Genomic DNA, 18120 nt, shown 5'->3' on the forward strand with positions numbered 1-18120 from the left:
TCAAACCGTTGAGGCTTATGTTATTTTCATAGAAAGTACCATTCTTTGGTATAATTTTTAAGAGATTATGTTATGTTTCATAAACAAGTTTTGTTAACTTATTACCACAAATATGCAGCTTATTTCTTGTAATCTTTCTAAAAAGAATCCAAAACACGTATATATTTACATTGCTATTATTCTCGAGTTCTTCGGACGATTCTTTGAAGATCAATCTATTGAAACAAGTCAAATCTGGAGACACATCAAATAACGAAACCATTTTCATTTTTCATCATACTCAAGATTTTGATCATTTGATGGAACAAAATGCAGTTAATATTATCCGATTAGTGATAGAATCAGCTTAATAACATGAATTGTATTTGAGAGGTGGGAAGTGTACGCATTCTAGATAGTGTTAATTATGATTTACTGCATATAAAAAAAATTGATTGGGATCATTAGTAAGTTAGACATCAGACATGTTTCAATCCACGTCGCCCACTCTATCATACATTCAAATATTGAATATGTCACCTCCTTCCTTAATCAGCTAGTCTTTGGTCAACAAATTGTTCGTTTAATTTACAACAATTATATTTCTATTATTATATATTATGGAGATTAGAAAAAAATATATAATGGAGATTAAAAGATTTGGTATACAACTTTTTTTAAATACCCTTTATCATAAACGATCTATGTCTTAAATTTAGAAATTATATATATATATATATATATATATATATATATATATATATATATATATATATATATATATATATATATATACACTAAAACTGGGTTTTTCCCCGACTAATGAAGGTAAGGTGTCGATCTCTCGTGATTCTATTTTCCCTCCAAAATGAACTTTTCTATTCTCTATTCTATATTATTTTATAAAAAATATCTTTATTATAATTATATTATAATTAATATTTAATAATACATAATTATACTAATTTAGAAATATATCTTTATTATAATTATATCAAATCAATATTTAATGCATTATTAAACTACTTATCAATTATCAATTAAAAATACTTTTAATCATTTTAATAATAATAATAGTAATAATAATAATAATATATGATAATGATAATTATCTGTGATATCATTTATTGAAAAAAATATAACGTAAAAAAATATCATTTATTTAAAATATTATTTATTGTATATAATTCATAAAAAAATATATTTCACTTTTATTATTGATTAGAAGATAACCTGTTTATATTTTGATTAATTTTATTTATTATTATTATTATTATTATATTTAATTTACAGAAAGATAAATTAATAACCATATTATTATTTATCAATATATTAATATTGATAATAATTACATAAAAATTATTTAATATTTAATATTTTTATATTAATTATTTTTTATATATTTTGATATATTTATAAATATTTTTTATTATTTTTATATGCTATATGTTTACCTCCACTATTTAAAATTTCTAGATCCGTCACTACTTTTGAGCGTGTTTCTTAATTTATTTTTTATAATTCATTGAATACAATTTATTACAGTAAATTAATTATATCAACTAATTGATTTGATTGGATATTTAAATATCACACGATTTATTATAATTCATATCAATCAAATAATTGTAATTTATTATATCAATTATTTTAATTCATTAATTTATAAGGTACATAATAGCATAGATGATTTGTTACTTATAATGATTAAATACAATAAATACAGATTAATTTAGTTAAAAAAAATCATTGTCTCATATGTTTTTCTATTTATTTTTTAATTTATTAAATTCAATCAATTATAATAAATTAATTATATCAACTAATTAATTTAATCAATTATTTTTTAATTAATTTTTTTGAATTCAATAAATAAAATAAAATCAATTATACTAATTATTTGTATCAACTAACTGATTTGATTAATTCTTAAAAATATTTTTATTTAATTTATTTTATTTATTTAAATTCATGAATTATAACTGATTAGTTATTTAATTTTATTACGATAAATATCAAATTCTATTCCAAATATAAAAATATAAAATTATATTCCTTCCATTTTTATTTTACCACTATAAAAGACCATATATGCTAGAAGAAAATATCATTCATTTACTAATTACTCTTTCATTAGGTAGCTTTTACAACAATTCTTTTTCTTCCTATGAGGCGTCGTCGCAAGAAATCAACTATCGTGGATACAAACCACCACACACTCTTCAACTGCCGTGCTCATCATTCAGAGTAATATATGATATGTTATCCATGAAGCATTTATAGACCATGGTGTTATCATGTATGCATAAATAAAAAAAATTTCGTAATTAAGCTTAAGTCATTTACCTGTGTGGTATATTATAGTGTCAAATTACTTTCAATTTGTGTTGTGCAATGATATTATGGTTTAATTTAAACTTTTATTTTAGAATTGTGTTATGATTTTATCTCATCATTTTCTCTTAGATATCAAGTTGATGTATTTTTATTTATTATTATTGAAACGGATGTGATATAAAATTTGTAAAAAAAAAAAAGTAAAACTCTCACACGTAATTTATTTTATTGTAGTCTTTTATCTCTTCTATTTCTTTTTAATTTCTTCTTATTCATTTTATTTTTTTTAAATATCATATAATTTATTATAATTTATACCAATTAATTATAATTCATTATATCAGTTAGTTTAATTCATTAATTTATAATATGCATGATAAAATGGATTATTTATTACTTATATGTTTATTCTTCTAAAATCTAAATCTGAATAATTATATTTTTAGTTTTAGTTATGAACAAAATATTATTAATAATAAATAATAATTAACCACTCATACTTTTAATCAAAGTATTTGGATGATTTTTATATTTATTAATATTAATTGTTGATTATTTTTCGTCAATAAATTATATTATAATTTTATGTTAGTTCATAATTGATTAATGATTAATATTCATGAAGCTATGTTATTCTAAATTTTATATTTTATAAATATTTTATTTAAATGTATTTTAAACATAAAAATGTATTATTTTTAATAATATCATACTTTTACTTTTCTAATTATTCTAAATAAATATTTTATCAAATACTAATTAAAGTCATCCTTCCATTTGCTTTTACTAATTTATTATCTAACTATTATATAAAATTAAAATCGTATTAATGAATTTAATATTAAAGTTAATTTGGCTTTTTATTTAGAGTGTTTTTCGATTTTTTTGTCTAATCAACCAAAACTATTCAATTATAAATAGTCACTTCTATCTTATTTTATATTATTAACTAATTAAAATTACTAAAATTTAATAATACAATTCTGTTTTATATTTTTATATTTAGTTCAATCCATCTAAGTTATATAATAATCATTTTAATTTTTATATTTTATAATGTAATACTACATACATTAATAGTAAAATAACATAGTAAATTTTCATGTTTTAATATTAAATATAAAATTAATACGTACAAAAATTTTTAAGCTTTTAAATCAATACAAATCATTATAAATAATACTTATTTATGGCATAAACAAAGAAATACAGAATCTTAAGTTTAGCATATAAAAATTTAGGAACATGTTTGTAATTACATAGTATTATTTTTTTAATGGTGTAGACCAACAACTCTAATTTTATTTCACGGTCAAATTTAAAAAAAAAGTCATAATTTTAAAGGTAGTCAGAAAAAAATAACAAAATTAATAAAAAAATAGTTAACTTATATTATTCTATTAATTTATTTAATATATTAAATTATTTTTATTTATATTAAGATTAATTTTAAATATTTTAAAATAAAAAATATAATTAATTATAATTTGCATCTTAAATTATGTTAAGTACATGATATTCTATTGTGCTGTTAAAAGTAAAAATGAGATAACAAATATAATTTTATCTCTTAATTCAGTGTATTTATTTATATTTTATACTTTTTTTATGATTAATTTTGTACGGTGTTGATATATTAAATAAAAATACCTGTTATAATAACAAAAAATAAAATAAAAATTTCAATCAATAATTTTATATTCTTTACTTTTTTTAATTTTATTTTAAATTTTAATTTATTACTAAAAGGTAGTGAAATTCTATTGATACTGAAATAAAGTTGCAAAAAGGTCCATAGGGTAGAATAAGTAAAATAATGTGATACACACATTACAACATCGAAATGAACAACCTAAGATCTAAAATATTTGTCTTTCTCTTTCTCGCCGTCTATTATATTATCGATTCTATTATATAAAAATCAATTTTTTACATTTAATGATAGAGACAACGTAGTATGCTTCTGAGAGTGTTTCTTAATTTATTTTGTTTAACTCATTAAATACAATTTATTATGATGCATTAATTATATTAACTAATTAATTTGATTAGATATTTAAGTATCACATAATTTAAAATTATGTATAATGATTTGATTTTTATGATATGACATATAAATTTAAGGAATAAATTAAAATAATATAACTTATTACTTATTTAATTTGAATACAACAAATACAAAATTAATTTAGTCAAAAATTTATTATTTTCTAATCTTCTATACATAAAAATAACAAAACAAAATTGTAAAAATAATCTTTTTATCGTTTTTGCTATTTTAATTTTATTTTCTTTGCTTTTTTATGATGTGTAATTTTATTTTACATCAACTTTGTGTATTTAATAACAAAATATACTCATATTAATTCTATTATATAATAATATATTTTTCTCCTATGTTAATCAAAGAATTTCAATAGTTATCAACTACATCCAATAGAATGACTGAGAAGTAAGAACTACGACAAGTTAAACCCAGATTCAAAATGCTGAAACGAAGGAAAGAAAACAGTGGATATATGATTAGAGAAAAATATATAATAACAAGAAATATACTAAAACTGGATTTTTCCTCCAACTAATAAAAGTGAAGTGTCAATTTCTCATGAATTCATGCTTCCTCTAAAATGAAATCACTATTTTCTCTTCTAAATTTATTTTAGAAAAATATCTTTATTATAATTATATTACAATTAACATTTAACGAATAATGCATGATTATACTAATTTAGAAAAATATCTTTATTATAATTATATAAAATCAATATTTAATACATTATCAACTAATAAAAGTGAAGTGTCAATTCCTCATGAATTCATTTTTCCTCCAAAATGAAAGCACTATTCTCTCTTTTAAATTTATTTTAGAAAAATATCTTTATTATAATTATATTACAATATTACAATTATATTACAAGTAGCATTTAATGAATAATGCATAATTATAGTAATTTAGAAAAATAAAATTTCGACTGCACACATATTTAGAATAACTTTTAAGAAGGAGTCATGTATAGTAAATATAGTCGATGATTGTAAAACTGTATACTAACATTGATATAATATTATTTCAGATATATGTTTTGCAGGTATCAAAGAAAAGTGTTGAGTTATTTTTTAGTGGGTTTAAATTATTTATTGTTTATTAGAGAATTTTGTGCATTAGAATTCTCTAATAATTTATTATTTATTTTGAGCTGATTTTGATACGTTCTTACTTGACAGTAAAATAACATATAAAAATTTGTTGGTAGGTTTAAGTATTACTAGGTTATTTGTGGTCACATTGAGTATATATATTTGATTTATTAAAAAAAATAAATTACTACAACTAATTAATAACTATTTTAGAGTTAATACATTTAATATTAGATTAAGAAAAAATAAATAATACATAATATGTTATATTTTTATTAATCAAATTATTATAATTCAAATTAATTTTAACAAAAAAATTTAAAATTATAATTTCAATCTTATCACGTGCATAGCACAACTATTACACTTATATATATATATATATACAAACTTTAACATGTATATAATGGTCAAGACAAGGCCCCCTTCTTGAAATGCATGTCTTTGACATTTCCCCGACATTACGATAGCTTTGGAGTTTGGACTTTGATTATAATGGTATTCCTCTTGTGAGGGATCCCTCTTAATCTTATGCTTTCTTTCTTTCTTTCTTTCTATTTTTTTTTTTTTTGTTGGGGTCTTTGATCTCTCCTTTATTTAATATTGACTATTAACATAATTGAATTAGTATGGTTTAGTTTGATAAAATTATCTTTTTAAGAGTAGTTTTTTTCCCTATTTTTTTTTGTGTTAAATAAGGATACAATACAGAAAAAAAAAAAAAGAAAAGTATTGTTTTTTTCTCAATATTTGAGGTAAGTTTTAAAGTTGTCCCTAACGTTTAAATTGTCATATTTAAGTCTCTAATATTTTATAATTGGCTTAATGTTATCATGCCTTTAGGGATCTGTGAATTGACGGCGGGATAAAATTGAGACAATTTTAAAACGTTAGGATTTAAATAGGACGAAAACGTTTGGAACAAAAATGATACATAGAAATAAATTTTAATTTTATCATTCAATAATATCAATTTTTTATGGTACATAGTTATTCAATTATTTTTTAATCATATCTAAGTAAATTACACTTAATCACATTACTTTCATTCTAAATAAATTTATTTTTTTTATAATTTTACTCATCATAAAATGTTTGTAGAATGACTAGTACATAATTTTGAGAAAAAGAAAAAAATAATACAGATACAGTGAAGTTTAAATTGTACCTTTTGTCTCTAATGTATCGAAATTCTTTAATGTTTAATTTAGTTAAACTTTACTTTTAATTTTAATTTTCAATAATATCAAATTTTTACGGTAGATAATTATTCAATTATTTTTTTAATTTTATTCTTAATCACATTATTTTTTTAAGTGAATTTATTTTTGATTAAGAACAAAATTAAAAAATAAATTAAGTAATTATTTATCATAAAAAATTAAAATTATTGAAAAAAATATTAAAATTTATTAAAAATTAAAATTATTGAAATTATTGAAAAAAAATTTTTTTAGACATTAAATATTACAGCCAACTATTATATAATTTGTTGTTGAATTGATTGTTCAAACTTATAAATTTGTCATTCATCTTAATAAGATATATTTTTGTCTTTTTAAAAGTAACTAATACAATATTTAAATATTTTAAATTAAAATTAAAATTTTATTTTCTATAGCTAGTTTATTTAGGCAAATTCTATGGTATGGGCATTAGAAGACATCCATATGTCTAGATGCTACGTGTAGGGGTGTGCACGGTCCGGCCCGGTTCGAAGATCCGGCCCGGCCCCGAGCACTTTAGGGGCTAATTTAATGTGATTTCATCGGGTCTAGGGTCGGGTATGGGTCTCAAAAGTAGACCCGGTCATTATTTCGGATCGGGTCTGGGCCATAGCTCGGGTCACCCGAAATCGGCCCGATGGCCCGGTCATCATACACAATTAATATTTTGTGTTATTAGTGATGGATGATGGCTATTATTATGTGAAATTTAAGTATTGTAAACCTTAATATTTTGTGTTATTAGTCATTATATATAAGACTATAAGTTAATATTTTATGTTTAAAATGCATAAGACTTTAGACTAATGCATAATTTTGTGTTATTTGTATTGATTTAAATATTTGGTGTTATTAGGCAATATTAGTATTGATTATGGTTATACTTTAATTTTAGAGAAGAGTTACTTCTTATTATATTTTTCTAAGTGAATTTTACCATGTCAAATAATGGTTGGAGTCTTGGAAATTTGGATATTTTTACATGCTAACTTACAAGAAGGTATCAAGGTAATATAATGTTAACGGCCCGATTTTCACCCGGTTTTTACCCGGTATAATCGTGGCCCGAAAGCGTATAGGTTTCATCGGGTCTAGGGTCGAGTTCGGGTCTAACAAATAGGCCCGGTATATATTTCGGGTCGGATCTGGGTCACATCAAACCCGGTTTCACCCGGCCCATGCACACCCCTAGCTACGAGGAATGAGTATGCTTTCAACGCGTGCAAGAGGGGCCAGCAGCGTTGTGAATGTTCAGCAGTTAAAGCGACTGACAGTGGCAGTCGGATGCAGTGTGTTGGAATTCGTTTCAGGTGACATTACCGAAATAAAGAGTAGTGATTAATTTAATGATGTAGTTTATCTTTTTTGAGAGATGGACCAAAGAAATGCACATAGATTTTTTTTTATTATTGGTCAGAGTTTGGATGTCCAATAAAATGTAAGAAAGCCTGAAAACATGTGATCTACGAAAGGGGAAAAAAACATACTGAGTTAACAGAGAATAAAACCCACGAGTGTCCAAACAAAAAGCTAACGCTACTGAAGGTATTTAAAAAAAAAAAAAATTCAAGTTATAGGAGCTCCATAATAAAATATGCATTCCGATTTCTACCTTAGCTTTTTTATTGTTTTAGCTGTATTGAATTATGGATCATGCTTTTTAAGATGTAAATGAATTAAAAGGCTAACCTTAATTAATTTTAAGAAGCCAATAATTTATTCTATTTTATTATATAAACAAGTGTATTAACCCGTGTATGATAAGATTGAAATTATAATTTTAAATTATTTTGTTAAGATTAAATTAAATTATAATAATTTAATTAATAAAAATATAACATGTTATGTATTATTTATTTTTTCTTAATCTAGTGTTAAATATATTAATTCTAAAGTAGTTATTAATTGGTTTTAGTAATCTACTTTTTTGAATAAATCAAATATATATATTCAATGTGACCATAAACAACTTAATAATATTTAGACTCACCAATAAATTTTTATATATTTGACTATCAAATAAGAACATATCAAAATTAGCTCAAAATAAATAATAAATTATTAGAGAATTCTAATGCACAAAATTTATTAGAGAATTCCAGTACATGAAAGAATGAAGGGTTGGGGGGAAGAGGGTGAGGGGGGGGGGGGGGAATTTGGGTCGGGGGTTGGGTTGGGAATGACTTGGATCTGTTACCCTTTTTTCTTAACAAATTAAAAACCGGCGTTTTTCATTCACTCAATATTAAGGCCCAACTTGCATAGCCTAACACTGCCGAAAAATTCTACTGGCCCACCATCTATGTTCTTCCAAAAAATTGTTTAACATTATTATTCCATTACCAACATACTTAATAACTAATTATCTGAACCCCTTCATGCCCCACATCTGCAAAAGCCTCTCTCTTTCCATCTTGTGTCAGGAGTATTGATATCTAACACTAGGGGTGTGCATGGGCCGGGTGAAACCGGGTTTGATGTGACCCAGACCCGGCCCGAAATATGTACCGGGCCTATTTGTTAGACCCGAACCCGACCCTAGACCCGATGAAACCTATACACTTTCGGGCCACGATTATACCGGGTAAAAACCGGGTGAAAACCGGGCCGTTAACATTATATTACCTTGATACCTTCTTATAAGTTAGCAAGTAAAAATATCCAAATTTTTAAGATTCCAACCATTATTTGACATGGTAAAATTCACTTAGAAAAATATAATAAGAACTAACTCTTCTCTAAAATTAAAGTATAACCATAATCAATACTAATATTACCTAATAACACCAAATATTTAAATCAATACAAGTAACACAAGTTTATGCATTAGTCTAAAGTCTTATGCATTTTAAACATAAAATATTAACTTATAGTCTTATATATAATGACTAATAACACAAAATATTAAGGTTTACAATACTTAAATTTCACATAATAATAGACATCATCCATCACTAATAACACAAAATATTAATTGTGTATGATGACCGGGCCACCGGGCCGATTTCGGGTGACCCGAACTATGGCCCGGACCCGACCCGAAATAATGACCGGGTCTACTTTTGAGACCCATACCCGGCCCTAGACCCGATGAAATCACATCAAATTAGCCCCAAAGTGTTCGGGACCGGGCCGGGTCTTCGGGCCGGGTCGGGTCATGCACACCCCTATCTAACACCACAGATGTCGTCCAATAGGTGCATACACATGATATTCATACCTCTAGATATTCTCAGTGCTCCATACCATAGCCTTTGCCGTTTATTTAAACAATCTACTTCTAAAAGAGTTCTTACTATTCGAAATTAATACTAAATATTGTACGTAAATCTATTAAAACTAAATTTAAATTTCTTCTTTCAAATTCAACAAAACAATCTTAATTGTATAAGGAATATTTTTATCATTTTAAAATTATCTAAAAATATATGTAACCTTTTTAAAGTCAAATTTAAATTTCAACATTATAATTCTATTAAACAACATTAATTCTAACAAGATATTTTGATCTTTTTATAATTAGTATAAAATTATATATTTTAATATTAAATTTTAAAAACAGTAATACTAATCGAATATTTTTATCTTTTTAATTAATTTTTAAATAGATATTTTAGAATTTTAAAATTAATCTCAGAAGGGGGTAATTGTATCTTTTTAACTTCAAATATAGATTTTGAATTTTTAAAATAATCTAACATTTCTAATTCTCGAAGGGCAATTTTATCTTTTTTAAAATTAACAAAAGTGTAATTTACTTCTTTAAAAATTACCTCATATTTTTAATTTAAAATAAACCGCTTTATTTTAAAGGATATTTTAAATTTTAAAATTAACTTTACAAAAGTATAATTGTCTTTTCAAATTTTCTAAATTTATATATTTGTTTTTACAGTTTATTATTTTTTAAAATTATATCATATTTCTAATTCAATATAAATTACTTTAATCTTAAAAGATATTTTAATTTTTAAAATTAACTCTAAAAGAATATAATTATAATTTCAGGTCTTCTAATTTTTTATTTTAAAAAAATAAAATACTTTTATTCAATTTAAAATTTATTTGAACACGTCTTTTAAAAAAAATACTTTTATTAAAAAAATAAATTATTTACTTTTTTCTAAAAGCTAACAATACCTTGCTTTTAAAAAAAATAGAAGCGAAAGACGTTTTTAATATTTAAAAATTCTTTTTAAAAATCTATTCAATTGTAAAATAATTTTTGTTTGTAAAAAAAAAGACCGTTTTTAAAAAGATGAAAAAATTAAATACTTTTTTCAAAAGTCAATCCAAACTGATCTTAATATTTGAACCAATTAAGGTCAAGTTTAAGGTGGTTTAATTTGACCCGATTATTCTTTAGGTCCAAAACCAATATAATCGGATTGATTTTGGACGGATAATTGAGTTACCCATACTTGTGAACACCCTTAATTAACGAATTAGAGTTAAATTTCTAAAAAAAAGGGGAAAAGAAAAGGAAAAAATTCTACAACGAAAAAAAAAAGAATAAAAAAAATAGGTGAATGATGGTTGAAGTGAGATTAGAATTAGAAAAAATTATATAAATTTTATATTTTTATTTTTTAATATGTAAGGTAATCAAGTCAATTCGGATTCGCAGAACCTTAATTTCAATATCCAAACTAATTAAAGCGGGGTATAATCAGTAAAATTCTATTTGACACGATTATTTGTCAGGTACAAAATTTAATATAATTAGATCAGATCGATTAGATTTTAACTCTATTGAGTTTGGCACAGAAGACATACCTTGTGAGAGAGGATCTCGAGAGTCAAGAGGGTGGAAGATCGGATCATTTCTATCAAACTTGTGGTGGAATGAGGTACTTTTCATGTGATTAGCGCCTATGCACTACAAGTGGGTTCGGAAGAGCAACATAAGATAAAGTTTTGGGAGGATCTCGAGAGTTTAGTCCAAGACATACATTCGGGAGATAAGATTTTCTTAGGAGGAGATTTAAATAGCCATGTTGAAAGAGAAGCGACTGGATATTAAAGTATTTACGGAGGCCATGGTTTTAGGATGATCAATACCGAAGGTAAAACTATTTTGGACTTTTTCTTAACTTTTGATCTCCTCATTGCAAATACATGTTTTAAAAAGAGAGATGAACATCTTATAACCTATGAGAGTGGCATGATAAGCTCTCAAATCGACTTCTTCTTGTTGAAGAGAATCGATCTAAAATTTTGCATTAATTGTAAAATTATTCTGGGAGTGAGTTTAACAACACAATATAGGATGCTTGTCATGGTTTTTCGAGTTGAGCAAAAATTGAGAAAAAATCATACGAAGAACTCAAGGACGAGATGGTGGTGGATGAAAGGTGAAGAACAAGGAAGCTTCCTAAGACGAGTAGAAGAAGAGGCAAAGTGGGATGGGAACGGTAGCGCAGAGGAAATGGCAAAAGTTATTAGAATAATAACAAAAGAAAGTTTTGGTAAATTTAGAGGGATAGGACCAACAGACAAAGAGTCCTGGTGGTGGAATACAAGGGTACAAGAAAAGATAAAGGCAAAAAAGGTGTACTTTAAAGAGTGGTCGATAATTGAGAAAAATAAAAAGCGGCCAAGAAAGAAACAAAAGTGGCTGTAAGCGAAGCAAGAACAAGAGCATATGAGGGTCTCTACCAGTCTTTAGGCTAGAAAGAAGGATAAAAAGGTATATATAGAATCGCAAAGAACCGTGAAAGAAGAACGGAGACTTGGATAAGGTTAAATGCATAAAGGATAAAGACGGGGAGGTCTTGTCTCAAGAGGAGAAGATTAATGAAAGGTGGAAGAACTACTTCTACGAGTTATTTAATGAAAGATAGAAGACTCTTCCGAGCCTTGGTCGGTTATGCACGAGGGAAGAAGATCAAAACTTTGACTACTATTAAAGGATTCGAGACTTCGAAGTCAAAGAGCTCTAAAGCGGATGAAAAATGGCAGGGCAGTAGGACCCGATAATATCCCGATTGAAGTTTGGAAGGGTCTTGGAGAAAAAGGCGTTAGTTGATTAACCAAGCTTTTTAATGAGATTTTAAGGTTGAAGAAAATGCCAGATGAGCGGAGAAAGAACACCTTGATACCTATCTACAAGAATAAAAGGGATATACAAAATTGCAGAAACTATAGAAGGATCAAACTTATGAGCCATACCCAGGGACGGATCCATGAATGTTATCATGGGGGACCAATAATATATATAATATAAAAAATATATGCAAATAAATTATAATGTAAGATACATTACAAAAATATACTGATAGAGAACATATATTTAAAGTGCAAAAAAAGTGTACTTTTTACTAACGAAGTGGTACACGTCGATTCTTCATATCATAAAATTCATTGATAATAGAATCTGTGTCAAATCTTTCAGCAATCTTCTTCTCAATGTAAATCAAAAGACAATTAGCAAGCAATTCATCTTCCATTTTGTTTCTGAGTCTATTCTTCACAATATTCATAGCTGAGAAATATCTCTCAGTTGTAGCAGTTGAAACAGGGAGAGTTAATACCAAGCGAATCAAACGATCAATTAAAGGATATGTTAAAGACTTTCCTGTCTTCGTTAATCCTTGACATAACTCCGAAATTGTGCACAAGTTAGTTAATTCAACATGATTAGGAACATCAAGTTCATAATGTTGAGCTTGCATTCTAATGTGAAATTTCTCTTGGTCACTGAAGTCACCTGGATAAAACTGTTCTACTAATTCACATACTTTGTTGACACTGAAGAACTTATAATTATCTCTGGGATCTAAAGTTGAGCTTAAAGTAAGAAATTTCACCATATTATCATTGAATCTTTCATTAAGCTCTTGAAATTGTGTATCAATTACAGCTAGAAATAAATTAACACGGTAATAATGCTCTACTGAAATTTGATCAACAATTTTGCGAGTTCGACCTCTTCTAGGAATATGCAATGCATTCATATCAGGAACTTCAACTTCATGTTTCTCACAAAATAATATAACTTCTTTTATAAAAGCCTCCCAACTTGATTCTCTCATTCTTTGGATTAAAGTCTTCGTAGTAGAAACCAGAGTTAAAGCATTCAATATGTCTTGATTTTTTCATTGCAAAGCTTGACAAAGATCATGACTAACTTCCAAAATATTTCTCATCAAATGCAAAACAAAGACAAATTCAAAGGATGTGATAGCATCATAAACAGCACTAGCATCACCACGAGTGGAGAAATTACCTTCTTCGGTGCTTTTTTCAAGAACTTCACAAGTAGCATCAAACATGCATAACAAGCTACGTACATAATTCAAATGAGACCCCATCTAGTATCTCCAGCTCTTTGCAAAGTACCAATTTGATTAAGTCCACTACCTGTCACAATTTGATCATTGGCAATTAAGTTTGCAGCATTATTTGCTTGAGCAACCCTTAACTGATCATGACGTTTAGGAGAAACAGTCACAACATTCACAATTAGTGTAAGTTTTGAAAAGAATTGATGAACATAACAAACTTCTTTGGCTGCAGAAACAAGTGCTAATTGTAATCGATGAGCAAGACAATGAATGTAATAAGCAAAAGGGCAATCTTTCAAAACTAGAACTTGCAATCCATTCCATTCACCACGCATATTACTAGCTCCATCGTACCCTTCTCAGATTTTGGACATCAAGATTATGACGAGAAAGAATTGATGAAATTTCTGTTTTCAATGTCAAAGAACATGTATCAGAAACATGTATAAGATCAAAAAATCTTTCTTGAACACAACCGTGCTTGTCTACAAATCTCAAAACTATAGACATTTGTTCTCGCTTTAACTCATCTCTTGCTTCATTAATAATTATACAAAATTTAGAATCACCAATTTCTTCTCGAATTGTTGCACGCACTTTTCTAGCAAAGATATGCAATATATCTTTTTGAACACTGGGAGATATATATTGAGCATTTCCATGAGCATTTTCAAGGACAACATTATGAACATTCTGATTACAGGAAGCTAAAAGCTTAATTAACTCAATAAAATTCTCCCTATTCAAAGATTCAGGACTTTCATCATCGCCTCTAAATGCACATGCTTGAAATGCAAGCCATCGAATAGCATTAATAGATGTCTTCAACCTTAAACGGTTATTTGCAATAGTTTCATCACTATGCCTATCAAGAACTTTGTCTATATGCTTAGATTGAGCCATTAAATCATCACAAGATTTCACACAAATTATGGGAAGAACTAGGAATAGAACCCTCGTGACATACAAATGCACAATTTACCCCATTATTTACTTTCTTTCAGTTACTAAATCCTAACTCTGAAAATGCATTTTTTCCATCATTGCGAGCACCATAATGTTTACCAAACAAGTAGCAAGGCAAACAATAAGCAGCATCTTTTTCTGGTGAATATTCTAACCAACTTGAAAATTTCTTAAACCAAGAAGATTGAAAATATCGACGGTGATTGTTATTATCAGAAGCTGGATAGCTAATATTTGTTGGTTGGTATGGCCCAGCTATTATGTATGCTCTACGAATCTTATCACGTTCATTGACATTATACTGCCAAATTGGACGTCGCTTTCCTGGATCCCTTTCTAGTAAAGAGATATCAACATCTCTTTCTAATCTTGGTACTTTGGTTTCATGTTGATATGTATTTTGAGTAAGATTAGAGAGCTCATTTACTTGACCTTCTTGTGAAATAGGATCAGAGGGTTGGCTTGATTGAACTCCAACATTATCAGTAACTTTTCTCTTAAAAATTGCATCAATTTTACTTTGCTTTTTCATCATAAAATGTTCTAATTTCTTTTTACCTGAAAAAAAAAGAACTCAAATAATTATATACTTACATGAATAAATAAAGTCTAAGTATATTTTATTAATTAAAATATCAATAATAATAATTTTTCATTAAATCACTATCAATTTCATTAAAAAATAAAATAAAAAAAATAAGAGAGAATAAATCTTAAAAATAGGTCAATAATTTTTCTATGTAAATACAAAAAAATAAAATTAAATTATTCTATAATAAAAAATGTACTTTGTTAATTAATAATTTTATGTAATTATATAAAAAAATTGAAAAATAAAATAAATACCTTGACTTCATTAGAGACTGGCAATGGACAATGGCAGTGTCACAGTGATACGATCCACTGAGAACTGAGGACGGCGCATGTTACGGTGTTAGAAAACAAAAGGATTAGAAAAAAATAGGAAAGGTGAAGAAACAGAATTAGTTTTAGGGATTTATTTAAATTTTAATGTTTTATTTATGTTAGGTTGGGCTTCTAATTAGTGACTACTACTTTTTTTTTTAAAAGTTGGGGGGCTCAGGCCTCTACTTCCCCCTCCCCCCCATGTATCCGTCCTTGGCCATACCATGAAGTTATGGGAAATGGTGATAGAATGAAGGTTGAGACAAGAAATACAAGTAACAGAGAACCAATTTAGTTTTATGTCAGATAAATCTACCACTGAAGCGATATACCTGTTAAGAATGATGATGGAGAGGTATCGTAGTAATAAAAAGAATCTACATATGGTGTTTATTGATTTGAAAAAAGTGTACGATAAGGTGCAAAGGGAGGTCTTATGGAAGGTTTTGGAAAAGAAGATAGTAAGGATTACATATATTCGTACAATTAAAGACATGTATGATGGGGCTACAACTAGTGTGAAGACTCAAGGTGGTGTGACAGAAGAATTTTCTATTGGTATAGGATTACATCAAGAATAATCCTTAAGTCCATACCTTTTCACATTAGTCTTGGAAGTATTCATAAAACATATCCAAGAGCTTGTACCATGATGTATGCTTTTTACCAATGATATCGTCCTTATGGGAGAGTTAAGGAAAAACCTAAATAAGAAGTTGGAGTTATGGAGAGAAGCTCTAGAAGTGTATGGTCTGCGCATAAACCATAGCAAGACGGAAAATATGGAATGTAAGTTTGTCTTGCGAAGGAAAAACCCTAATATAGAGGTGAAGATTGGAGATAACATCTTACAAAAAGTTAAGAGTTTTAAGTATCTTGGGTGTATCATACAGGATAATAAAGAGATTGAATTGGATGTAAATCATAGGATCCAAGCAGGTTGGTCAAAATGGCGGAGTGCGTTTGGTTTTATATATGATAAAAAAATGCCTTTAAAACTTAAAAGTAAATTCTAACGCACTGTTATCAAATCGGCTATACTTTATGGTACAGAGTGTTAGGCAACCAAAGGAGTGCACGAACATAAGTTAAGTGTGACAGAGATGAAGATGTTGAGGTGGATGAGTGATCATACGCAATTGGATAGAATAAGAAATAAATATATAAAAGAGAAAAGATGGTAGAATCGCGTCTCAAGTGGTTCAGATATGTGAGAAGAAGACCGACAAAACACTAGTAAGGAGGGGTGGATGAGATGGAAGATGGATAATGGAAAAAGGCAGAGAAAGACCTAAAAAGACTATCCATGAGGTAGTCAAAAGAGATCTACATGTAAACGGTCTCTCTATAGACATGATACATAATAGAGTTCAATGGTATCGTTTGATTCATATAGCCGACCCACCTAGTGGGACAAGACTTTGTTATTATTGTTGGTTTTGTTATTTGAATTTGACACAAAAATGACCTAGTTACAAGATAGATTTAAAATAATGTAAAAATTCAATTAAAAATTTTAAAATTATAAATATTTAACTAAAAATTTAATGAAATTATAAAAACTGACAAGTAATTTAACGTTAAAATAAATACTAAATAATATATTTGGATCTATTAAAACCAAATACAAATTTCTTCTTTTAAATTAATAAAACAACCATCATTGGATAATTAGTATTTTTTTTCATTTTAAAATTATCTAAAAGTGTATTATAATCTTTTTAAAATCAAACTTGAATTTTAATATTATAATTTAATCAAACAACAATAATCTTAAAAGAATATTTTAGTCTTTTCAAAATTAATCTTATATATATATATATGTATGACAAATTTCTAATTTTTAAAGCATTTAAAAAGATCATTAATACTAAATAAATATTTTAGACTTTTAAGTTTTAACGTTACTCTTTAAAAAGAATATTTTTATTTTTTAAATTTAATATAAATTTTTAATCTTCAAATTTATTAAATAACTCTAATTTTAAAAGAGTATTTTGGTCTTTTTAAAATTTATTATAAACTTATTTTACTCTTTTTGAAATTAAATTAAGTTTTCAGTTACTTTTAAAAGATATTTTAATCTTTTTATATTAATTATAAAAGAATATTCTTGTCTTTTTATTTTTTAACTTTTTATTTTGTTTATAATTTTATGATAATCTAATATCAAATCAAAATAAAGTAATGTAATCTGATTTGACAATGTCCCAGATTTTTTTATCGCACACAAACATGAAAAATCCTTAGTTCAAATTTATTTGTTTTTAGTATACTAACCC

At 26.3% G+C, this 18120-nt stretch overlaps 1 protein-coding gene across 1 annotated transcript; it reads right to left on the bottom strand.

Annotated features, from left to right (window-relative positions):
* Nucleotides 1-13977: 13977 nt before the first annotated feature.
* LOC112777870 (uncharacterized) lies at nucleotides 13978-14869 on the bottom strand. Its single transcript, XM_025822254.1, has 2 exons — nucleotides 14395-14869; nucleotides 13978-14321 (listed from the first exon to the last, which is right to left on the bottom strand). The coding sequence occupies exons 1-2, from the start codon at nucleotides 14867-14869 to the stop codon at nucleotides 13978-13980; spliced, it is 819 nt and encodes a 272-aa protein (XP_025678039.1).
* Between the last annotated feature and the right edge of the window lie 3251 nt (nucleotides 14870-18120).

Source organism: Arachis hypogaea, chromosome 19 (genome assembly GCF_003086295.3).
Source record: "Arachis hypogaea cultivar Tifrunner chromosome 19, arahy.Tifrunner.gnm2.J5K5, whole genome shotgun sequence".
Classification (NCBI taxonomy): Eukaryota; Viridiplantae; Streptophyta; class Magnoliopsida; order Fabales; family Fabaceae; genus Arachis; species Arachis hypogaea.